This window comes from Neodiprion fabricii, chromosome 2 (assembly GCF_021155785.1).
Source record: "Neodiprion fabricii isolate iyNeoFabr1 chromosome 2, iyNeoFabr1.1, whole genome shotgun sequence".
NCBI classification, from domain to species: Eukaryota; Metazoa; Arthropoda; class Insecta; order Hymenoptera; family Diprionidae; genus Neodiprion; species Neodiprion fabricii.
Window position 1 is genome coordinate 32723821 of NC_060240.1, and position 24993 is coordinate 32748813.

Genomic DNA, 24993 nt, shown 5'->3' on the forward strand with positions numbered 1-24993 from the left:
ACCTGTGGTTTATTTTAAATATTAAAAATTCACGAATAACTGCAGTCTTCATTAATTCAAAAAGAAACGCAAATGGTGTTCATTAGTTTTTTTTTTTTTTTTAATTTATCGCACTGTCTTGTTTCGTTTGTTTCATAAAGATAGTTTCCACTTATTAAAACGGAACCTGTGCGCGAATTAATCATCGAGAAAATTCAAAAAATTTGTAACCATTAAACATAGCTTTCAAAATCATAATCTATTTAAATGTTTGAATCGTACATTTTTTCAGCTTTGTACGCAAAAATAAATTCACTCCTTCAATGCATTAGTATTTCCATTTGAACGAGTCTACTGTTTGTTTCGTTCGGCATTCTATAAGGGATCGTGCCCGCAAAGCTGGTCAAGGCTCTGGCTTGTTCTCTGAGATCGCAAAGTTGCTGTTCCCTCGCAACCTCGTCGCCTGGTTCAGTTGAGCGTAGTTTTTGATACAGCTTATACAAAATAGTCATTGTAGCAAGAAGAACGTCAGCTAGAGCACCAGTAATTTCTGCTGAAACCCGACGGAGCGCTGTAACACGTTCGTCAACTTCTCTAACATGTAGCGGTAATAATCCGGAATCCGCGATGGTCTGAAATAATTTGTTGTTTCAATATCAACCACTTCAAACGTAACAAACCCGTAAGGTGAATCAAAGAAGCTTACCCTCAGAGCATTTTGATGCTGTTCGCTATGGAATTGGTCAAAGAATACCATAAGATCTCTTAGGGTGTAAAAAGCAGCTACAGATTCTGCTGGAGCTTGAATAGCTGTCCCTTGGTACCTGTTAACATTTATTGAGGACGGTAATTTTACGCTGTTTAAAAGATCTCGGAAGTTTTTGAAATATACCTGAAACTGATGTCGTTGGCAGTATCTTGAAGCCTAGATCTGAGTGAGCCAGGAGTACTTTTCTGACTCACCACTTGTGCAAGCAAGGAGCACATCAGGCTCAAGACTTTCTCGTGATTTCCAGCTAAATCGTACATAGTAACTGCATCTTCAAGTAGACCTTTTCGATTCAAAGTTTCGGCGCTGATATTAATCACATCTTCCACATTAATTTGGAACTCATCCAATATTCCTGGAAGCCGTTGACCCATGTCTATTCGTCCAATCAGCAGGCTTCGATTGGTCGGCGAAGCATCTACAACCATTTCTGCAGCCGAAGCTGCAAACATATTCCGATCATACGGATCGTTCATCGTCCTAGACAAGAATGTTCAAATATATAGGACGTGATGTTTCATTTTCTTATATATATATTCTTTAGAAACCACAATATTTTTAGTATCTGACCTCAATAAAAAGAGGTAATGCAGACTCTCCTTTGGATCAGAAGCCTCGAATCTTTTAACATACAGCAAAATTAAACGTGCAAAATTGAGCCTTTTCGCAGGGGGCTTGTCAACAGGATCAACACTTATTAAAGGCGCCAATACACTTTGACTGACTCCAAGTAAATTATGTTCGTGCATAGCCGCAGCGAGGTGGACAGCATGTGGCAATAATCGAGCACCCGCACCTCGAGCCAAAAATTCAATGGCTGCCTCAAATTGACCAGTCAAAAACAGCATTGAAAAATAAAGGTAAGGCTGCTCATGAGCATGATAATAGGATTCCCCTGAAGAACAAACATTGAGACATGTTTACTAAACTACCAAAAACTTGGTATACTATTAACATAAATATGAATTTTCAGACTTAGTATTTCAACAAAGTTCTCGAAATCTTATTCAAGTCAAATATTTTTAGTTCTTACCATATTCTTCTAGAATCGTCGTCTGTAGGTGATCTAGAGTAAGTTTATTTTCAGAATCTGCCTGATCTCTGACCTGACATAAGCGTAGCCACAAATAATCATCAGCAGTGGTCATAACTTCGGAATGTAAATCATCAGGATCACAGGGCACAAGGGCGCAGTAAGCGGCTCTTTTATAAGGGTCAGTAGCTGACCTGACGTGTCGCCGATACTGTAATTTAACAATAGATTCCGATCTACTGCCAGGACGCTGAGTACTACTGTTCGCAGCTTCTTCCACGACAGCTCTAAACTCGTCAACACTCGAGCCAGCTTGTTTGAGACAATGTAAAGCAGCATGGAAATCCCCGGCTCTCATACAGTAGTAGACTAACGGCCACAATGGCATGCCATCAACTTGTATCCCCTCTAAGCCGAGCGTTGATTGTATTTTGACTCTTACAAAGCTTTTCACAAGCGGCAAAGTGCCAGGAATGCCGCCGCGCATTGCTTGGGCAAGATTCTCGCTGATAATAGAATTCATGAAGTCTGTGTAACGATTTTCAAGGTACTTCCGTGCCTGGGATACTATTTTTCTCTCAACCTGAGAGCTGCTTCTCGATTTCATTTGATCACCCCTTGGAGTTACGGGAATATCCACCATGGCTTTGACCATTTTCCACATATCTGCTACTTTCTTATCATCAAAGCTCTCCGAAGCCTTGGCTAGGATTTTAAACAAGTTTGGTCGTGTTATGCCTCTCAATACGTGGTCATTGTAATTCCGCACTTCCTTGGCATACGCAGCTTCGATGCTGGACAGACCGCTTACAGCGGAACCTGCAAGTTTGGTTCGCTGGGGCATGCCCCTTAGGTCGACCAATTCTCCAGAGGGAGCAGTCATTGCATTCATTATTTCATAACGCATTTGTTTCCATTCCCCCAGCATGTGTTGGAGCTGCTGAACTCTATTTAGCTCGAATGTCTGTAAGAAAAAATGCTTTTACCTAATTACAATTGTTTCATTTGATATTGTGTTACTCGAGCATTAGAAAATTATAACTATACGTACGTCTTTATGTACTTGTTCAATGATAGAAAGAATGGCATTTTCTTTTTCATTTCTCAAGTAGCTAACAATGTCTGTATCTGCGACGGGATCCAATGGCTCAAAAGTGCGCCGTGCACTCAGAGAATTCAATTTTTGTGATATTTGCGGTAGGTCAACACCACGCGAACCCAATAAGAGATGTCTGCAGTAAATTGAAACGGATTTAATTATAAATGGCAAGGAGGTCGAGCCTCGACAATTTTGAGGTTACATTTAAACTCCGCCAGAAAAAAATGTGGATACGTACAGAAATCCGGTGGTGCCAATTTAAATTAGTCATCCGTTTTTGTTTTACACTTAAAGAACTAAAAATTGGATATTTAATTTCCGTACTTACGCCTGTACTTGATTATCCTGACTGCTGGGCTGAGTGACGCGGGACCAAAGTTCGTTAGAGGCTTCTAAAATCTGTCTTAAGTTTCTTTCGACTTGCGGTAATTCGCCGTTTCCCTCTACAGCGGCTGACAATTGCTCAGCCGACCGTAGGAGCTCGTTAAAATCTGAATCACCCATTCTGAAGAATTTCAACAATAAATTAACACGGCGAACTGAGGTTAGAGTAGTCCCGTACACGCCATTTACGAATTTGAAATTTCGTCTGCACGGACCAGCACGGACTTCAACCGACTGGACTGCCATCTGATCCTCGCATCAACAATTAAACTCCAAATACCCGAACCTCTAAAATATGCGTAATGGCTGGTCTGCGAAGCAGACGGTAGCAGACAGCGTGCTGTCAAACTAGGCTGTCAGAGTTGTTTAGCCGATATTTTACACGTGAGAAGAGCAAGGAAAGAATACGCAGTAATAGTATTATAAATAAAAAAGTGTCGGAAGGTTCAATATCGTAGAAATGTCGTCGGAAGTCGACGCTTTTGACGACAGCGAGACGCAAATGGCTCACGAGGATCTGGAGGATGACGTGGTCCAGGAGGTCCTGACGATGGGGACAGACCTGCGGCAATATTCCCGACAGATAGAAAAAGAACTCAAAGAAGTCGAGAATAAATCTATTCAAGACTACATAAAAGAAAGTCAGAACATAGCCAGCTTGCATAACCAAATTGATGCCTGTGACAATATTTTAGAGGTTAGTAAATGGCCATTCGATACATGACGATACGTTCTCTCGCTATCACAATTTATTTATTACAGAAAATGGAATCCATGCTATTGAGCTTCAAAACCGACCTCGGCAGCATAAGTTCGGAAATTTTATACCTGCAACGAAAATCTGTAGCCATGAGCCAGCAACTTTCCAACCGCCAGGTCATTCGAGGACCACTGAGTCAATTCATCGAGGACATGACTGTTTCAGAAGCTCTCATAATGTAGGTTGAATAACAGAGTGCTGGACCATTTTAACTATTAAGTTATCAGAAAGTATTTCATTTAGAACAGCAGAATCTATTTTTTACTGTGTTTTATTATTAGGGGAATCATGGACTGCCCGGTTACTGAGAAGGAATTTTTAACACAGCTGCAGACCTTGAATCACAAAATAAACTTTGTCAAAGAGCAAAGCTTCAAGGAAGCTAAATCTTGCCAAGACGTCAAAGAGATACTCGAGAAATTGAAAATAAAAGCAATGTCCAAGATCAGAACTTATCTGTTGGAACAAATATACAAATTTAGGAAACCAATGACCAACTATCAGGTTCCGCAAAATAACATGCTCAAGTATAAATTCTTCTTCGAATTTGTTTTGGCCAATGAAAGAAATGTTGCTGAAGAAATATGTGGGGAATATGTCGATACGATGAGCAAAATTTATTACTCTTACTTCAAGTCATACTCTTCGCGACTCACAAAACTGCAGGTGAGAAAATATTAGACATTTGCCTTTGCAATATACTTTTACTAATCTTTCTATATGTGTACTCTAATGCTTTCTAGTTCGAAGAAGCTGCCACCAAAGATGATCTGATGGGCGTTGAAGATACAGCTGGCAGAGGGATCTTCCACAAAACTCCCCTCAAACATCGAGGCACTGTTTTTTCAATTGGCACCCGAGGAGATGTTCTCAATTCTCAATTAGAAGCTCCAATAATTGTGCCGCATACTGCGTCTAAGACTAGAGTTCGTTTTTTATTATTCAAGAAGATTTATAACAATCATAGGTGAATCAATAATGTATTTCATTCACAGTATCACTACGAAGCTTTGTTTAGAAGTGAACAATATGCGCTGGTGGATAACGCTTGCAGAGAGTATCTATTTCTGTCGGAATTTTTCAAGGTTCGCGGAACTCAGGCGATGGATATTTTCGATCAAGTAATTCAACATATTTTTCCCTTGGGAATTGCAACAATTAACGAATGACATACGGGATAGAATCGTAATTTTTCTTTTATTTTTCGATTAGGTGATGGGCAAGACCTTGCACCTGTTACTCAAGAACTTGCAGTCCTTTGTAGATGACTGTTATGACACTATAGCTCTCTTTCTTTGCTTGCATTTGGTAATGCGGTACCAATTGACTTGCCATAAACGAGCTGTCCCTGCACTAGACAAGTATTGGGATAATCTCACCTCAGTTATTTGGCCAAGGTAATCTCATCAGTTCTCTGAAAACGAATGTGCTTGGGATCCATTTAGACATACTATTTCAGGTTCGAGTACGCCTTTCAGTTGAATATTCAAAGTATCAAAGACTGTGATCCCTGGAAATTGAATAAGGACATAGGACCTCATTACGTGAGTAATGTTACTTCCTATCATTTAACGTAACCACAGATCAACTCTCAAATAAATTTATGTCTTGACTCGCATCTCTATTCAGATTACCAGACGTTACGCTGAATTCAGTGCCGCGATGGTCGGAGTCGGAGAAGGATTTCCATGTGAAGGAGCTGCACAGTTGTTGGCTGAATTAAGAGAAGCAGTACAATGCTTTTTACTTAGAATGGCCGCAGTCTTTGTGCAGAGAACACAGCAATTAGTGTTTCTAATCAACAACTACGACTTGGTCCTGGGAGTTCTTATGGTCAGTTGTAGCTCTTTGTCACGGTCTTTCATTGAGAAATCAATAACGAACAAATAATTGTAAAAGTTTCGTTTCTCTGTAGGAAAGAACCAGAGATAATTCAAAAGAAGCTGAGAGCTTCCGTGAAAAATTGAACGCCCGTTCCTCTGAGTATGTTGAGGAAGTGTTGAGCCCTCATTTTGGCGGAATTATACAGCTTGTTAAAGAAACCGAAGCTTTATCTGATAAGGGTCAAGCGGAATATTTTAAGCAGCACGAAGGAACGGCACTGGCTTTAGTCGAGGCTTTTACTCAGTGTTGGAAAAACGAGTTGTCATCAATAAATAGCGAAGTTTTGAGATCGTTTCCAAGCTTAGTTTTAGGAGGCGCATTGCTTCAAAGAACTTTAACTCAGTTTGTTCAGTATTATCACCGTTTGCATAAAATTTTACCCGCAAATGCTAGAGCTCGATTGACAAACATCCATCATATTATGGTAGAGATTAAAAAATATAGAACGAATTATTAAAAATGTTTTTAGAATAATTGTTAATAGCGCAAGTTTCTCAAACGGAATCTCCCCAAAAATTTGTCAGCTGCTACTTGAGTTAGTAAGTATGTCGACTCATGGTCGGTTGGGATTTTAATTATTTATTAATAACTATATTGTATATTCGTTCATATCATTTGTACATAAATATAGATATTATATATAAATATACCAGAAATAATAAAGATTTATTAAAAATTTAATTGACGATTTAAAATTTTTTACACCGGGATTAGGATGATGAGAATGGAGAGGCCTGAGTTTGTGGAATTCAATGTTTATGAAAAAAGTTTGTACATTTATTTAAAAAATTAATACGAACTATATTATACATCCTAGTTGAACGGTTATCATGACTTGGTGTACTCAGTTTTGCACCTCGTTAACTCTCGAGTCTATTCGAGCACCTTATTTAATTTTACGTTCGCGTACATTCAATTTGTATAATTTATTTTATATAACAAGACGATTCTCGTTAATCTGTATCTTCACTGTGATGATAATGGTTGAGAAAGATTTAAGTAACACTTATGGCATATTCATTGAGTTAGTTAACTTTGCGATATCTTATAATCTGCTTTTCTGCTTCTCAAAGAGTAAGTACTTTCCGGTGTTATTTCACGTTACGGAAGATGAACTCGAATAATTGTTCAAATAAATTAAAGAGTTGAATGTTTTTAAGTGTTATTTCAAGACGTTAGTTTTCTCCTTCAATCATAGTTCCGATCGATTTCAATAATGCATACTTACAAAGAGTGCATTCCATATCCCTCCCACAATAGCTGAGCTTGAAATTGTTGTTTGAACGACAACCCAAAACTTTTAGAGTAGCGTATCAACTGCATGAATAACTCCGTTCGTTGCCGGAATGTTGTAAGAAATAACTTTAGCATTGTTTACCTTAATTCGGCCTGAAATGAAGAAAAAAAAAATACGTACAATTAGTTTAGGAAAAATTGTACTTATGAATAATGATATTCATAATAATACTAAATGAGAATTATGAGACTTGTGCTAGAATTAGCAACGCACAAGACCCAATTACAAAATTGGAATGAAAATGAAATAAAGCGTCTGCAGGTCTAAAACAAGATTATTCACTGGTCATTACCATGTGATTAAAGCAGGCTCGAGGAAATTACTTTGCATTACGAACAAGTGGGTTAATTCTACTTTACACATACGGCATCTGATCATCTTTCGATCTTTCCAGAATGTTAGTATGTTTGGAGGTGAAAGATTTTAAGATCGTTACAGTCTATAAATAATTGGTTCGGCTGTTTTGATTGATAACAAAAAGTAATTAAATCTGTAAAACAAATAATAAAGTGCGAAGAAATAAGTAAGGCAATTATCAGAGTTAGTTAAAAGTCAACGGTCTGTTTCCACTTTGAGATAAAAAAATTCCGTAGGTTTCACTCATTCGAACAAAGTTCTTGTTGACTAAAGATAACGAAATATCTTTGTTTTAATTACAGTAAGTGCAACAAATAAAAGGGAAAGCTCGACAGTCCCTTCCTCGAACCAGCGTGCTGCAGATTTTGTGCGGAAACATTCACTGGCCTATTTTCCCAGTGGTCAATGCATTGCAAAGAGTTGTGCGACGTTACGGAGAGAATACCGTGTGAATCCGGCGAAATAAATTCGTTAACATGTATACCTGAATTTTTGTGGATGTGTAAAAATGCCTGAGAGTGAAGGGTTTCCTTCTGCTGATAATATCTCATGCCTGCAGTGAAGAGCGTTGTGGGTATGACGTGCCTCGAAACGATAGCTCTCGCAGCTTCTTGATTATCCTCGTCGTCTAGCCATGGTGGGCTTCCGTTTGGAGAAGCTGATGCAATCATAAATGCATTGTCGGTTGGAGCAAATATCGTGTAAGTCTTTGACCCTGAAAATTATTGAATAACGTGTTTACTGCACAACCATGCAATACGCCGACAATATTTCAACTCTGCATGTCGGATAGCTCAATTGCGTAGGTATGTTATAATAATTTCCTATTTCATTACCAGACAGAGTTTCCTCCAAGCCAGAGGCGTGCAGCGCTCTCAAAAAGACAGTGAAGCGACGCTCCCGATCTGCTTGTAGTGTTTCTACTAAATCACCGACAGGCAATGGGAACATTACTCTATCAACCGCGTGCGAAATTCCCTGAGGAATTTCGATGTTCTGTTTGTCAGGCAAGACTCTTGCTCCATTGATCGTGGTTACCTTGAAAGAATTATTCGTTTTGTTTGAAACACCGAAGTGACAGATCTCACACTGATTACAAATGTTAATACCAATGATTATGGCCTAATATTATCAGGCGTATCTTCCTATAAAAGAGAATTGTATACGTATCTAGTTTAGTTCTCAGTTATAATCAAGAGGAAAGGTCACATCGTTTTTGACAGACGTAAAAACGAATATACGATTGATTGTTGTGTTAGTAAATTGTTCAAGACAGTACCCTCACATCATTCCATTCGACATCTTGCATGTTATACGTGTTTACTCGAAGCTGAGTCCCGGCCAGACTGACTCCGGTCATTTCATCCTGGAGAGAATCGATCCTAAAGGCACCAGGAATCACGTGGTGCAACAAAAGCTGTGACGGGATAATTAGAGATTTATTTTAATGAAAAGTTTGCCAGAGTTAATTTAGACAATGATTAACTACTTCATTCCATTAATTATGAAATCTTACTCCGCTCAGAAGTCGGGGATTTTCGCGGAACTTTTCCTCGGCTTTTTCTGGTCCTCCAAGCTGCACCAGTAATGCCCTGAAGGCTTTGTCGGTGGGAACAAATATCGTGTAAGGTCCTGAAAGATTGAAGTGTGGTAACAATTGCGTAAATTCGTTACCGCGATAAAGTTCAGAACAATATCTACGGACCTGAATTATAAAACGTGGTGATTCTTTTTTGACTTTCAGCATTGACAGGTAATATAAAGACACCGCGATTTCAGAAAATTGAAGGTAAAAGTGCGTGCAAAAATCGTTTAAAAACACAAGCTTTGAAAATTTAATCTAAGAATTACTCGAATGAGGAATTTCCCAAGCTTGAATGGCATTGCGTCAAGTCACCTCTACATATAGCTTAGTAGATAAAACACTATGAGCACGTGGTACGCAATCTTTTCTAAATTAGTTTTATTAATTCAATCCTGACCATGAGAAGTGGAGCACAAGTTTTAATTGAATATAATATTCTACGTAATTATTCCGTCTCTGAGTAAAAGGTAGTCGTTTCATGATTTTACATTACGAACATGATATACACAGAAGACGGGCACACCTCACCTCAGACGTTATTACACGTGTCATTAGCAGAAAACAAATGAAACTTTAATTACTCCTACGGAATGCCCCGAGTATTCTGGGAGATCTGCGAATAGATCTCCATTTCTCGTATCGATGTTATAATTAATTGTTTCGCAGCGTAATTAGTCAATATATTACGCAATCTATCGTAATAGAATAACAACCATCCAGGCGTGAGAATATTAATAGAGAGTGAACGCGCGTTGCCTTAGACTTAACGAGGCAACATCGTCTCGCGAATCTTTAATATTCGTCATGTGTATGGCGCACGGTGTTCGTGGGAAAGTAGGTTCCACAATTTTGTATAAATACAGATAATCGTTGCTCAATTTTTTCATACCATGAATCTACGTAGACACGATGAGTGAACGGATGAAAAAAACTTTCTCACGTTTAATTTACAACTAAAATTAGTGTGATAATTACACTACGATATGTAAAAACTGTAACATAATTTGTGTACGTCTCAGGATGTACCACTTTAACCAAAGGAAGTTTCGAATTTGACTTACCGGTATCGTTGAGAACGGTGTCGAGCCCAGACTGCCCAAGGAACTTGGCCATGGCGTAGAGTCCTTGCCGTTTAAAAATTCTTGTAAGATTATCACCGGCCAAATCAGAGGGCGGAGGTGTGACAGTGAGGACGGAAGTGGGAGCGAACACGGTACTGCTCTCATAATTTTCTTCGTAAACAACATTCGTCTTGGGCGTGTTCGCTATGGATCTAGGAGACGGAGAAGCCGCAGTCTTCGAGCCAAAGTTGCTGTAAGTAGTAGGACTGAAGTACCTATTCGTAGTATATTCGGCGTAAGTGGAAGTTGACAAAGGCGTCGTCGTCGGATACTGGGTGACAATTTCATTGACCGGAGCCATGGTTGGAATGAAATGGCTCCTGGTAGAAACTGGATACTTGGAAACGTAGGACTGAGTTTGATGCACCGAGGGTCTTGACGTGCTGCGATAAGAGTTGTACACGTGGCTACTTGGAGTGGTGGCCGAAGTGACGTATCTGTCGGTCGCCGATCCGCCTGACGATGAAATCGTGACGAAAGGAAGACGGTCGTCCGAAGACTTGCTGAAATCTGTGTTTTTTCCTGTTTCAAGGATAGTCTGAGGCCTGTAAGTCGTGGTCGGTGGTGGTCCGGTGATCACTGTGGGGACGTTTGTGATCGCTGGAGGTTTCCGGGTTGTAGTTATTGTTTCGGTGACGATAGCAGTGGTGGGTGAGGGTTTGACGGACGGAGGAGGCAGCTTCAGTTCTCCGTTCTTGATCCTCTCCACTATGGACTCGACATCCCCGCCATTTTCCTTGTCAGCGTTGCCCTTGACGCCTTGAACCTTGTAACTTCCGTCTGGCTGCTCCTCGAGGACAACAAAAGTGACTTTTTTAGCCGGTGAATTCTCCAAAGGAGCTTTGCCGACCTCTTCCAAGTTCCCGTCAAGCTTGTGCCTCAGTACTTCGAAATCCGCGCCAGGCGGAAGAACACCTTTCGTCAACTCCTCGAGGATCGCGTTTGGCGGTTTGATGCTGGTAGTGGGCAAAGACGATTTGACTACCTCCTTCAGAGACTCCGAGGTCAGCTGAGACTCGACCGAAGGTAGGCTGTTCGGTGCGCGAATGACCTGCACAGTTTTTCCATTCGGGAGTACCAGGTCTCTGGTTGAAATGTTCTTGGCTGCTTCGTCGTCCGGGGACTGGAGCAGAGCCAGTTTCAACTGCCTCAAGAGTGCTTCTCGCTGAGCCGACGACTGAGATGACTTGCTCTTGGCCGAAGATTTCTGCCTGGTTGCACCGGCCGTAGGCTTTTCGGTCTGGTAGATGATCTGTATCTGCGGCTTGGACTTCCCGTTCTGCGAAACGCTCGACGTGCCTTGCGATTCTTGAGCTTCTATCAGGGACAAAATGTCCTTGGGTATCTCCTGCTTGTCGTTGACCAATTTGCCACGAGCCGTTGCGCGAGATGTGGGACTCGGCGAGGCTTCGACGGTCGTCGTCCTCAGCGTTGTCGTCGTCGCAACTGGAGGGCTGCTTGTTGTGCTGGAAAACTTCTTCTGATGACTGGCTATCGCCTTCAGGAACAGATCGCTTTCTGCCGCGGTGATCTTCCTTGCACTTGGCGAGGACAAGAGCAAGGGCGAAAAGGTTGATTGGAACGGAGAAGGAGTCGTGGTGCTGGTGGTAGTTTGCAGTTGTTGAAGTTGCTGAAGCCGCAGGAGTTCTTGCTGCCTTCTGAGTTCCTGCTGCTCGGCCAACAAGCGTTCCCGCTGCTTTTGAAGGAACTCGAGTTGTCTCTGTTTCTCGAAGTAACTTTGAAGCTGGATATTTTGACCGTTGTTTAAGAGCGGCTGGTTCAAATTAAGATACTTCGCGTTGTTGATGGGCAAATTTTGATACTGACTAAACTGCGGCTGGGATTGAAGGATCTGCTGAAATTGTTGCTGCTGTTTCACAGCCTGAGGCTGATACTGAGTTTGGGCCGTCTCAAAGAAATTTTGTATACGTTGCTGGTTCGAGTTTTGCCGCTGCTGCTGTTGCTGCAACTGCAGTAGCTCCTGTTGCTGTTTCGCTCTGTCAACCTTATATTTTGCCAACGATGGGAATGGCGATGTGTTCTGGAGATTTTGAATAGGGTTTGGGACTCGGCCAAACCTTGACTGATGCTGCTGAACATCGCTCAGAATCTGTGCTTGTTCGGACGGAGACAGTTGACGTTTGTGAAGATCGGACGAGACGCTTTCCTGCAAAAAAAAAAGAACGAACAAATACACTCGAGGTCAACGCTACGCTTAATCATTGAACGTAAAGAAATTCACTTTGCGATTTTATTCTACAAGTATAAGACAACGAGATCTAGAAGAAAGAAAATGATCAATTATGCTCTTGCGTAATTTCTCCGGAACATTCGACAGAAATAGCTCACAAATTAGTTAGGGTTAAGAAATTTAATGAATTGGTATAGGCAGTGTTCATCGGAGCAGATCACGGCGCGCGGGCTTTGAGGAAAGACAGAAAACGTTATAATAAAAACTGTAACAATTTCCCACCGCAGATGTCGTCATGGGGATACAAGGATTGCATACCGATTCTTGCTGCATCGTAGAGCGTTGGTGAAAAGTTGTACGAGCGAAAGAAGATATATCACATGATCAATTGACCGAATGAATATGGGCGCGGTTACAGCAGTTAAGAAATAGTCTGGACTGTTCCACAGTCTTTACCGGATCACTAATATTGTTCTACTGTAGGTATACACGTATTATCGTGCGGTGCATAAAATTTCCAGATACTTTCACCATCTTATTTCTGTTACAGCCTCAACGCTCCCATCAATTTCACCTGTCCGAGTTGCAATCGTAAACAAATTACAATAGTCATCTGTGCAGATAACTCGAGTCATAACAAATATCGTGTATTTTATATGCAGCGGTGCATTATACGTAATATAATTTAAAATTATTTACGGATCAATAAAATCACGGCGTGAATAACAAACGGTAAAGCAGTTGATGGAAATTTCATGTTCCAAAGTTTATGCAACGGAAGCTATAAACGATCAATTTATCATTTATGTGCGAAATGGATTCTGCTTTGACCGAAACGTTCAACGTTCCACACTGTTTAACCGTTCAACAAATACAATTTCAATTTTACAATGCATAAATAACTACCGCATTCAGCCCTGATAAAAGGCCATCAGTAGAAAAATCTTTTTGTTTGTTTTTGCAAAAAATTTGATGTACTTTCTCTACATTTTTTCTGTTCCAGAATTATTGAGAAAAATTCTACTGCCGGAAGAATGTCGATGGCTTCAGTCTTGCAAATCATACCCTTAATTTCATTCGTTTGTATGACTTCACACTTCGGTAAGGTTATGAAATAATTAAGAAATAAAAAACATGCCTATCCACGAACGTACAGCATCTGTAATTATACTGCTAACGGAGAAATCTAGTTTTACACCTACTGTACTTTGCATCGATTGGTCCGAGAGCAGCGAGGTGAACGGCGAGAGAAATATCAGGGATTATAGATCAGCAAACGTTAACCCACTGACGATAAGAATTGCACCGCGCCCACGGGCTTGTTTTGCAAATAGCTTCATGCACCTGTAAAATACCGCAGAAATCTGGCCGAGATTTTACGTCAGGCTGAAATTTTATTACAGTAAATCGTCGATCGGTTCGAATTACAGACTGGACGTTTCAAGGCGAGTATAAATTTTCAAAATCGCTGCAAGGCTCCAAGCATGACGGTGTACAGGTCGAGTCATCGGAACCGAACATAAAACATTCCCCTGCGGTACAGAAAATTTTGAAATCTAGGAACGATTGTATCTCGAAGAGATTCCCACGAGCTACGTGACCATTAGCCGCAACTATCCCATGGCGTGCGGTATTTAAATATGGTTAGTATAATTCCCTTTCACGTGATGCCGAACGTTTCGTAATCGCATCCCGCGAGCACTCAGCGTCCAGTTGCATACAGTTTTATTCGTCGACGGCTAGCATGCGTAATAATTATTTCCCTGGACTACGGGAGGTGGATTATGGATGGATGGATGGATGGATGGATGGATGGCGGACTGAGGCCCAAGGATGTGAACTCGCGGCTGCATGCATGCAAGCTGTCTGATTGAAAATTATGCAATAAAGACATCAGGAACCGGTACGTATCGGACATCGCACTGTTGAAACAGATTATACGTTTACTACACATTTTCTGTATAAAAAAGTTGTCAATTCACGAAATCGGCTTGAAAATTTACAAATTTGGCACAGCGACGTGAATTACTGTGTATTTGTTTTGAATTTACAATAAAAATTGTTGATTTTACTAAATTTTATGAAGATAGGACAAAAAAGTAATTTGAATTTACTAAATTGTGTGGTAAATTTATTGTATCTGTAAATCGAGTAAACAGTATGTAAACGTATGGTGAATTCAATGTTTCGTATCCGAATGAAACTTCGAATATTGTGTAGGAAGTTCCATAGAGTAATTTTTAACAGTGCGTGTGTAAATAAAATATACACTTTATGTACGATATTTTAGAGGTAAATGAGTAAACAAGTCGCGATGCTTACACCAGAGTGCAAGGTGCGATATTTTTTTAGTGTAGTTCTCTCGAACCGGAATATCAGGCTCCATGAAAATTCAACACCGAATTATCAACTCTCACCTCTTCTGCCAGTCAAATAAACGGCAAGACGCACACGAGGTTGCTTTGATTAGGATATTATGCAGGGTTTGCGTCGTAGGTTAAACAACCGTACGCGTAACTTTCTTCAATGGAAATTTTTCTCGTGCCGTATTAACATTCGGAAATCTTATAACTACACGCGCGGAATCCTGAATACAGATATCGCTTGGTGCCTAATTGTTCTGCCCCATTAAACGCTGATCAAATTGTCAATGAAATTACACCCCGAGGATGTAAACGTAAGAATTAATTACCCTTGCGTAGCTGATTAAAAGAGAAAGTGCGGTAAATTACTCACGTTTGCGGTATGTCTAATTTACATTCGGATTTAACGGTCTTACTCGTAATTGAACGCAAACAATTTTTCAAACGGAATACGTTGCGCTGTTATGGGGAACGGAATTTGCCAGATACCGATGAAGATTAACGCCCGACTTTCAGGAAAAGAACTTTGATGTACGTCGTTGGATAATTTGTCAGGTGAATAAAACCGACAAATAATTCTTTACACAGTACTGAAAAATTCGTACGTAAGTGGATCGTCAAAATTGAAACAAGTGTGTAGCATAAATTTGATGATTTTTTAATCGAGGTACGGTTCGTACGTTTCAATTTGAAGAGTCGGCATAAATATCACCGTGAAGTAAAAACTGTTCAACCGAGCCCGTTCGACAATCGGCGATCCAGACGGACTTGCGAGGACGTTCTACTGGTTAACGATAAGTGCAACAGCAGCGGCAGCAGCGTGTAGCAATGAGCGAAAGGTGATCGCAAAACGAGGGACCGTCTGCCCGGAGGCTGCAAACGGACTGAATCCAATTTTAAATTCACTACCGGGAAAGTGAGAAAGAAGCGTAGCAACGAGCCTCGACAATAATCGAGAAGCTCTGCCAGCAAACCACATTCGAAACGATTCGGAGGACATTATAAACACGTTGCGCAAAATTAGAGGATCAGCGAATCGAAGACTCGGGTCATCTGCAGACACCTGACTCGATCGTTTCCTTTTTTACCGCCGCATCTTTATGCCCAATTTTTCATTAATTCATACTGGAAAGTAATCCCGAGCTACGTCGACGTATTGTACGGTTTGTATACCGAGAAATGACCGCTATACATTGTACACACACGCGTACTTTTCCTTTCTTAAACGTTTCGCCGAGAGCTCGGTATTTCCGGTTTCTCTCGTAGTTTATTTTTAGTGAAAGGATGACCCGCGTCTGTTAAACCGAGAGGCAGAATGACCTAAGGCAACACTTGGAAGTCCACGTCACGGCGCCGCGCCTCCGGCCAACGTAAATTGTAAATTGGATCTTGCGGATTGCTCTGGAAGATTCGATAAATTTATTTCTCACTCGTAATATTCTATTTGTATACGAGAAATGTCGTACTTCCAGTTTTATTACTCACGCATCGTTGTATAATCATGGTTTATTTTTACCATTTACCCGATAGATATTTGTCCCCGATAGTTACTTATTCATTTTTTATTATCGCTGTAACGACGGTATAAATTCCGGTGTAATAAAACTTTCCAGGCAAGAATTTCAAGTCCAAAACATGTCCGAATTTAATTTTTTTATTTTTCTCAACACCTTCGCGTGATATAATCAGAGAATTTATACAAACTGGCTGAAACTAATGCAACCAGTATCGTTTTCAGGTTAAATTATACGTATTTGTCAGTTACACCGATCGAGCTTAGAACCTAGAACTTAAATGATAATGTTTTCAACGATCCAGCAGCGTTAACTTCCTTCTAAACGCGCTTCATATCTGCAACAGGAGAAATCTAAGATTAAACCACGGTACACGTGTGTAAAGTATAAACTTGTGACTAAAAACGTATCTACAAATAATAATCTTAAGTGCCTACACACAACCGATAGTCATCATAAAACTGCTGTCGATAATAATTTTCACAGCTCTTTTTTCCACTCAAGGAAAGTTGGAGGTGAGAGGAGAGAGAAAGAGAGAGGAAAGAAGAAACGTACAAAATATCAATATAGGTGCAAGATCCCGATTACCACCGAAGAAAGTTACCGTAATATACTCTCAATTATCGTACATATTGGTATTTTTCGTCCAAACTTCCTCGACGACAATAAAGCCAAGGAGTATAAATAATCGGTACAAGTCGGTTTGTACCAGCATGTAATTTGATATAATATATTACACATATGTACATACATACGTGTACGTGACAGTAACCAAGGGTCGTGTAGGCTGACACGTGACGGTATTCTTTGTTTTTTAAAAGAAAGTTCAGCCAGAGAAATGTGATGTTCGTATAGTCATTATAAACTAACGTCGACTCGTCACGATTATACACTCAGATGAACTTCAACACATTCAACGATCAAGAAATTGTACATAATGTTAAAATACGTGCAGTTCCATGGTTTTAGTTTCAGTTTATATACCTAAGCAGATTGCGTAGGTATGTCACGTACATGCGAATATAAAACTTTGATCGCCGTTACTTTTTTTCTCATCCTCATCAACTGATAATTACTCGATAAATTACAATCACCGCTCTATGTAATATTTCGGTAGTTTGAACGGATTGTCGTGGTTTTTAAAACTCGGTCATAGGCCGGTGTTCGTGTTAATCGTTGACCTCAATACCGACGAGAAAGAATAAAAAGAAAATGAAAACATTTTTTAAAAAACTACTACGAAAGTATACGTACGTACGAACGAAGAACTTTGACCTCGTTTACGTACAGGCACGCAATTCGCTGGTATTATATCTGGAGCCATTTGTATCTGTACAGCAGTCGCTACCGCAATTAGTCGTAAAAAATTGTTTACTTTTTTTTTCCTACTTTTTGACACAGCTTGATCGCATCTGCACGAAACGTAGGCCATGCACGCGTCTATATTTATACAGTTTGTAAATTTTCATCTGTCGTATCTTATAACGAAGATTGTTCTCGCGTGCCTTGCAGTTTTGCAAAATCGTACTGCAAACGGCAAATTAACAGAGTTTGACTAATATATTCGTTAATTAAAAAGAAGAGATCCTCATTTGACGGACCGTTTACAGTCAGGAATTACAGAGGAAAAATGAGCATACGTGTTACGATTCGTGTATAAGGAAATATTTGCAAAGAGAAAAAGAGAAAAAATTGCGAAAGGCATCTTACAGGTATTCGCGAATCGCATTCGTGCATGCAGTTGTAACGCGATTCTGTACTGACGTAGAATACGAAGATATATCGCTCCTCGCACGTAATTCTGGTCATTAATAAATTGCTTAACTTCAATACTCGAGCAAATTAATCCCGCTGCACGGTTACTTCTAGGCATATAATAAGATACGCAAATGGTTTAAAATGTAAATTTCTCTTTCCACATTCATACCTGCAGTTAATCCGACGATAAAGTCCAGCGAAAGATTAATTTATCATTCAAATATGCAGATCCCGTGTACGGCTGCTTACCCAGAATTATACTCTCGATCTGATTATTCTGCATGGATAATATACGACGAATGTGGGATATTAATTTCTAAAATTCGAAAACATTTTTTCAAATTACGAGCTAAAAGTTCGCGAATTCTTTTAGAAATATCAAGTTCTGGTTACTGGTCAGCTCAACCAACCTCGGAATATGTCTGCCAGAATATTCCGACGACTTTCGTTACGTTTGGTGTACGATACGATGTAGGTTTAATGAATATTTTTACACACAATGTTTTGACATGGCTGGGCGAAGATACGTTTTTTCGCATTATATATTTCATACCACCGTCAACTCGGCGACACTTTTCCCGCGTTAACTGAACTTAATACAATTCTGCGAACACCGTACGAAGATTAGGAGGTGTTACGTTTTTATAAAAATCAGAATAACAATCGCGTGGAACAAAGTTAGGATATAATAAAATGTAAATTCGAAACTCATCCCAAAGTCTTTATTATGTCGCGCCTAAAATTTATGAATGTGTAACTGCTTACGGTACATTATTCCGTGTAAATCTTATATTATACGTTTGGGATGTACGTACATTACCTGCGTATAACGCAGGCGTCATGGGATCGGAGATGAACTTTCTTTACACCGCATTACGAATACAACGTACATACCTATACACAATAATAAATTCTTCTCACGATTTGAATAAGATAGCACACCTCGTATTATTACTCTACAAGCTGTTATACGTGAACGTATGAAATATACGAACGCGTATTATATTATGCATCATAAGAGCGCGGCTTTTGCCGTCGAAACTTTTACTTTTAATTGACGGAAGCAAAGGAAAAAACAAGGAAGAAAAAATTCATACCGTCTGAGGTGAATTTTTAACCAATTCTTGCGAGTAGCGATCGTCTGGGAAAAAAGAACTGCGAAAGGTGTTTTTCGCAGCGAGCTTTCTTTGCATTCAAACTGCATCTCTCGTGCCGAATTTGCCACTTTTTCGCGTATCGATTTTTCGGCACAGATTTGATCAGCGATTCGGGCCGATGTAAAGACGACGAGGCCGAAAAGGTGGTTGGTCGAGTCGTTTCGATCGCGGGGCGAAGAAGGCGTTCGTTCTTTGGTTTCTTCGTTCGGGTGGTGAAAGTATTACGACCGACAAACGATGCCTCCGTAGCTGGGAGTCTGCAGCAACAGGTACGAAGCTCGGACATCCTTCACCTTCGCGCAATTGTTCCGTATCGCCGTAACCGGGAGAGAGGAGATGAGGACAAGCACTCGTTCAAGTGGGAAAGCGGCGAGCGTATCACTTCCCGCTTCTCACTCGATCCGATCGTCCGATATCGCTGTATCGGGAGACAAGAGTCACGGGTTACGATGTGTTCGCGGAGTGCGGAAGAACACAGGGGATGGGATTGAAGTTCCGAATTATTTGATGGCGAAACTTGAAGTAAAGAAATCAAACTTTGACGAGACAGCGAAGAAATACAAGATTCCGGAAATTCAAGTTACGATAGAGCAAAGTTCCGAAAATGGAAATATACTCGTACGGCGTAGTTTACACAACTGGTAGGTGTAAAAGATCAGGATAACCGAAAATCAGAATGACCAGGATCCGGAACGTGAAAATATCGTAAATCCAAAACAGAGATAGCTCAAAGTGGCGAAATTTCACGAAGCCAGAAATTCACAGATCTGAATATTTAGGATCATCCGGAATTTCGATGCTTCGGATTTTTAAATTTTCTCATCTTCACGCTTTCGGAACTTTGACTTACCGGAGTTACGTCGAAATTTAGCACTTTCGGAACTTTGATCGTCGGGTTTTGGACCATTCGAAACTTTGTCGTCTCTCCAAAGTTTGATTACTTCGCTTTAAGTTTCGCCAGAAAACATTCGGAATTTGGCTCTTTCGGAACTTTTTAAATTTCGGAATTTCAACCACGCCCGGAACACAGCACTGCAAAACTTCGAACTCCGGCTCAAAGGACCGAAAAGATTTCGACCCCGTTTTCATTCACCCGGAATCAACTAGTGACGTAATAAATTGACCAAACGTTGCACGGACAGAGATAGAGGGAGAAAGAGAGAGAGAGAGAGAAAAAGAGAGGAAAAAAAGTACTACCGGAAGGAAACGAGAGAAAAAAAAAAAAAAAAAAAACTAACTGACAAAAACTACGTGGAAAGTTTTATAGCGGATTAAAAATCGTGAAGAACAATTTCAATCGCTTAACGTTCTACGTCCAACGATTACACCCGCAATTCGCTGACAAGTCGGAACACCGTCGAGCTTCGTTACATGCTAAATACATTTATCACGATCGTAAAATAAACTGAGAACTTTTTTTTTTTTGTAGTCCAGTCATCGATAAATGGCAGGTGAAGTGGAGTTGATAGGTTCACGCTTGATCACGATTGCGTATTGTAATTACTAATTCGAGACAGGGTCTGAGGTAATTGAAATTTCTGTCGTTTCGGACGGGGCAGCTGGGCTGTGGCCGATGATCGTTCATTTCCGCGATTTATCTTCGTAACCGTGATCGCTGCGTGCCTTCCACCCGTTTCAAGTGTGATCCACCCACGGTAAAAAAATGTATCCTGTTAATTACGACCGCCCTAATTCCATCAAGTGATTGTACAAAATTGGCTCGCAATCAGTCGATCGTGCAAAAATCTGAGCTAGATCACACCACAATTTTCACCTATCATAATACAATCGGGTACAACTTTTTCACCGTGTTACGCAACATGTTTCAGACTATGCTAAATAACGCGTGACACAAACTCGCGAATTTACGATCTGATGATATATTTACACGCGTGGAAATATGTGTCGCGATGTATGATTCGAGAAGATAATTATCGTTCGGCGAAATTACCAAATCGGTGAAAATATAGCATTTGAAATTTGTTTGCATCCAAGCTGCCTGATGTTGTATAGAAAGTGTCGAGACGACACGTCTTCTCAAGCACCAAGTTCATACTCTCGCTATAACAAGATGCGAGACGAAGATAGGATGGTATGGTAATCGTGGGTGTAAAAGTGGCGTTGTTAAAACTCCGGCAGAGTCGAGGTGAAAACGTCTCGCGAAGTAGGGAAAGGAATTGGAGGGGAGTTCGGATCGGAAGAAAAGTTGCCGATGTTAGTAAGGGGATATAAAACGAGAGGGAGGCTTACGAGCGTGTAACGGAAACAAAGGCCAGCCGGAAATCGTGCGAATTACCGTCGAAATATAGACTTCCGTTTACACGGACAGCCAAGTTGTACACTGCCGGGAAAAGGGGGGAGGAAGGAAGCGATGCCGGAGAAAATTTCATCGCCAAGTGTTGCACAGGGATACTTACTCGTTCGTATTACATGCAGATGAAAATTAAACGCGGCGTCACTTTACATGGAAAAAGGAGAAGCGAGCCTAATTCCAATATCTCTCGAGTCTGATTTATGTCAAGAAATGCATGCGTCAATTTCATTTTTTCGTATCGTGAGATTCGTTGCAATCATCCGATCGCAAGCCTAGTAAGCATGTATTATAATGTAGTACCGACAGGGAAACAAGAAGGTTTTTTTTAAATTTTAACCATAATTATTCGAACATAATGAATTTGCCTTTGCTGAAGAAAAATTAAAACGAAAGTCGTGATCGGTCATGAACTCAACTCCGTGTTATATTTGAATTTTTTCTTCTTCCGCGCGATCGTAATTTCTTTTTCTAATTTAATATTGTTCCAAGACTACGCTATAATATTACAGAGGATCGAGTCTGTAAAGAAAGTTGGAGATATTCAAGTGACTGCATAAAATTTGCAACTGGTCGAACGTTATTTTCTAATTATCTCGAACAATTGTGCGGAGAAAATCGCAGAAAATAACACAAGCGGTATTGCGAAAGCGACTGTGTGATTTCAAGTATCTGTTAAAAAAAAAAAAAAAAGCAGCAACAACGACGACAAGAAAAAAAAAAAGAACCGCACGTAGAAAGTTTCGAATTTTCACTGAATCAAAAGCGAGTCTACGCAATTAATCTTTGCGTCGCGAATTGACGTACAAAATCACGATGGAAAAAAAAGTAACCAGTTTTAAAGCGGCGCAGAATTTTTCAAGACTTAAACTCCTGGATTGAATCCGAAATCGTTGCGGTAAGATCTTATCTCTAGGATTGAGATAGATGAGATTTGAAATCCAAGTTGTTGAAAAAAGTACAAACTACAACAAAACAAAGATGAGCCGCACGGTTTGAGACGGCGAGATCTCTCGGACCGGAAAGTAGATCTCTGGCACGTTCACCCACTAACAGAGTGACTTCGTGACCCTCCGTTAAACACGCGCGCACATCGCGGCAAATTACGCGTGTGTGAAACCTATTCCTTGTAGCGTTTGGCGATGTTCGTTATTCGCATTTTCGTATTTTCGTATTTTCTAAATCGAATTATTTTCAGTTTACTTTGTTTCGTAGTTGGGATTTTGATGCGCTCTTATCGATATTACAGTAGAAATATCGATATATACTGATTATCGAGTATGTAAAATATCGATGAAAACTATCCATTTTTTGACCTCTATAGTTATCGATAGATATCGCCCAGCACCAATTCCTTGTCGTTTTTTCGCGTGGTCCGGAAGCTCGGGATTGAATTTCAATTTTTGTGCAAAAGAATTTCGCGACATTGAAAAGTCTGCGGATGCGAAGTAAGCCGCATTAATCGTTAATTCCTGCCGTGGTGCAGCTCCTCGGCAATTTTATAATTGCTAGATTTCTCTCACAGAGTCGTTTAATCCGCGCCTGAGAGTGTACTTATTTCCGCTTAGTAAAATCACCGTTTCGGCCTTGCAATTTTGGCGAAAGAAATCAGGCGGCAGTATCAATCCCGCACAATTCATTTCCCACGCATGCATCCGCCTGCAGCGGAAGTGCACCGGGGGAGATAGAAAGTGCAAAGAAAGCACACTCGTTGTCGAAGAGGTCAGTGATTTTTAATCGAGGGGGACGAGAGCGGTCTCCTGACTCGCGGGAACAATTTTTACCAAACCTTTACCTTTTGCCATGTCGCAGGTACAAAACGAAGCGTGATTTCTACCGGAAGGGCATCACGCTCCGCGTCGATTAAGCCGCGGCTAAACCGTGACGAAATTACACCTTTCAGGATAAACATTTTTACCCGCATACGAGACTTTTTTCGCAGCACCGAGAAAAACGTCGCGATTTTCAACAAAGTCGCGGTCGCTTATCGCAATATCGGGAAGAAATTCGGACAGGTTATAAAATTCGATTTTTTGTTTTGTTACTTCGTTTTTTCACCTATAAAATAGAAGCTGACACGCATTGTCGCGACTATTATTAGGTGCCTGATTTATGAGGACCGGAAGAAATGGGGCGGAAGCTTTTTTAAAAAAGATACTTTGCCAAGGGTTTGATTTTTGAATAAAGTTTTCATCTTGCAAGCTTGATGAATTTTCGAACTAGCGCCAATCTGGTGCCGAGGACTGGAAATAATTTGAAAAGTCTTGTATAATTCAGAGGCAGGAAGATTCGGAATCAAAGGATCTTCCCCTCTTCGATAAATAACAAATACTTACTTGCTCGACGTTTGAAGATTCCGGGTCGAAATGATCGGCAGGATCGGGAGATTCGGCATCGACGAAAACGGCGAGCAGAAGAAGTCCGAGAAGAGTTTTGACACGGATATAGTTCTTCCGTTTTTCCATCGCTGCAACCGATCAGCGTGGCGCAGATTTATCTGATCTCGCTCTCCTTTTCACTTCGACTAAAATCCAACCGACCAATTCACTTCGGGATGTACGCGGCTTCCTTCCCTGGTTCCTCTGGCAATTATTATTCCCGTGTGAGCTTTCAGTCGTATTTAACAGAGCACCGATTACCGACCGACCATTGTAAGTTGAGAGGAACGAGGACGGGGTGAGACTGTCCGATCTCGGAGAAGGTGTCTCAGTTTTACTACCTTCCGGCCGAGCCGCCTTCGGGTGAAGAGAAGAGGAGTGAAAAGAGAAGAGTTGCCCGAGGAGGGAGAGCGGCTCCTTCCTCCGGCGAGTGAATGTGATGTGAACTCCGGGAATTACTCCAATCTCGCAATAATTTGGCCGATTTTTTTCACCGCATAAATGTATCAGCCCCTCAAACAGCCGAAGAGAATTTCAGAAAATCGGGATTGCGGATCATCGATCCAGTCGAGATGAAACTCTGCGACATTTTTGTTGCGGCCAAATTTCTTCGTGCGCATAAATCGTGTCCAAAGTTCGATTCTGACTAAAATTTTTTCAAGCGGTATCGAAATTTTCTGCATCATTTTTAAGTACCTTGATAATTATATTTTAGTATGTATTATTGATAGTGTGAAAATTGAATAAAAAACGTTTCGATTTCATCGTCATTTTTATCATGACTGTCACGGTGCTGTTTCCTAAGACAGGAACCCGCAGTTATATTATACCTAATACACTGGTGCATAAAAGGCAACGACAGAATGCCGCGTGAGAAAAAGTGGATAGCCGTAGTCACAGAAAGAATATTGGTGTACAAAGGTATACAATTTAATATATATATATATATTTTATACATTTTAAACAGGCAATTACGGCTTGAAACTTTACTTATTCATTTATTTCACTGCCCATAGAGCTCGAGCAGCCAAGTGGCAAATCAAATGGTGTAAA

At 40.6% G+C, this 24993-nt stretch overlaps 3 protein-coding genes across 5 annotated transcripts; 1 reads left to right on the plus strand and 2 right to left on the minus strand.

The window, feature by feature from the left end:
* Positions 1-219: 219 nt before the first annotated feature.
* On the minus strand, positions 220-3519 carry LOC124176148 (nuclear pore complex protein Nup93-like). 2 transcript variants are annotated; one of them, XM_046557040.1, is made up of 7 exons: positions 3209-3519; positions 2833-3013; positions 1782-2745; positions 1315-1643; positions 872-1224; positions 686-803; positions 220-611 (listed from the first exon to the last, which is right to left on the minus strand). In XM_046557040.1, exons 1-7 carry the CDS (start codon positions 3508-3510, stop codon positions 300-302), a joined length of 2559 nt encoding a protein of 852 aa, XP_046412996.1. In that variant the 5' UTR covers positions 3511-3519; the 3' UTR covers positions 220-299. The 2 variants fall into 2 exon arrangements, with proteins under 2 accessions (XP_046412996.1, XP_046412995.1); XM_046557039.1 differs by having other exon boundaries at positions 872-1228; positions 1319-1643; positions 3209-3515.
* Positions 3520-3581: 62 nt separating this feature from the next.
* LOC124176151 (vacuolar protein sorting-associated protein 52 homolog) lies at positions 3582-6589 on the plus strand. The gene is made up of 9 exons (XM_046557047.1): positions 3582-3961; positions 4027-4202; positions 4306-4690; positions 4768-4950; positions 5020-5145; positions 5237-5421; positions 5484-5568; positions 5654-5857; positions 5940-6589. Exons 1-9 carry the CDS (start codon positions 3725-3727, stop codon positions 6363-6365), a joined length of 2007 nt encoding a protein of 668 aa, XP_046413003.1. The 5' UTR covers positions 3582-3724; the 3' UTR covers positions 6366-6589.
* A 10-nt stretch (positions 6590-6599) lies between these two features.
* Positions 6600-24574, minus strand: LOC124176147 (mediator of DNA damage checkpoint protein 1). Of its 2 annotated transcripts, none has more exons than XM_046557038.1 (7): positions 23899-24574; positions 10209-12435; positions 9079-9194; positions 8848-8979; positions 8399-8600; positions 8047-8277; positions 6600-7297 (listed from the first exon to the last, which is right to left on the minus strand). In XM_046557038.1, exons 1-7 carry the CDS (start codon positions 24025-24027, stop codon positions 7209-7211), a joined length of 3126 nt encoding a protein of 1041 aa, XP_046412994.1. In that variant the 5' UTR covers positions 24028-24574; the 3' UTR covers positions 6600-7208. The 2 variants fall into 2 exon arrangements, with proteins under 2 accessions (XP_046412994.1, XP_046412993.1); XM_046557037.1 differs by having other exon boundaries at positions 6602-7297; positions 8842-8979; positions 23899-24573.
* Between the last annotated feature and the right edge of the window lie 419 nt (positions 24575-24993).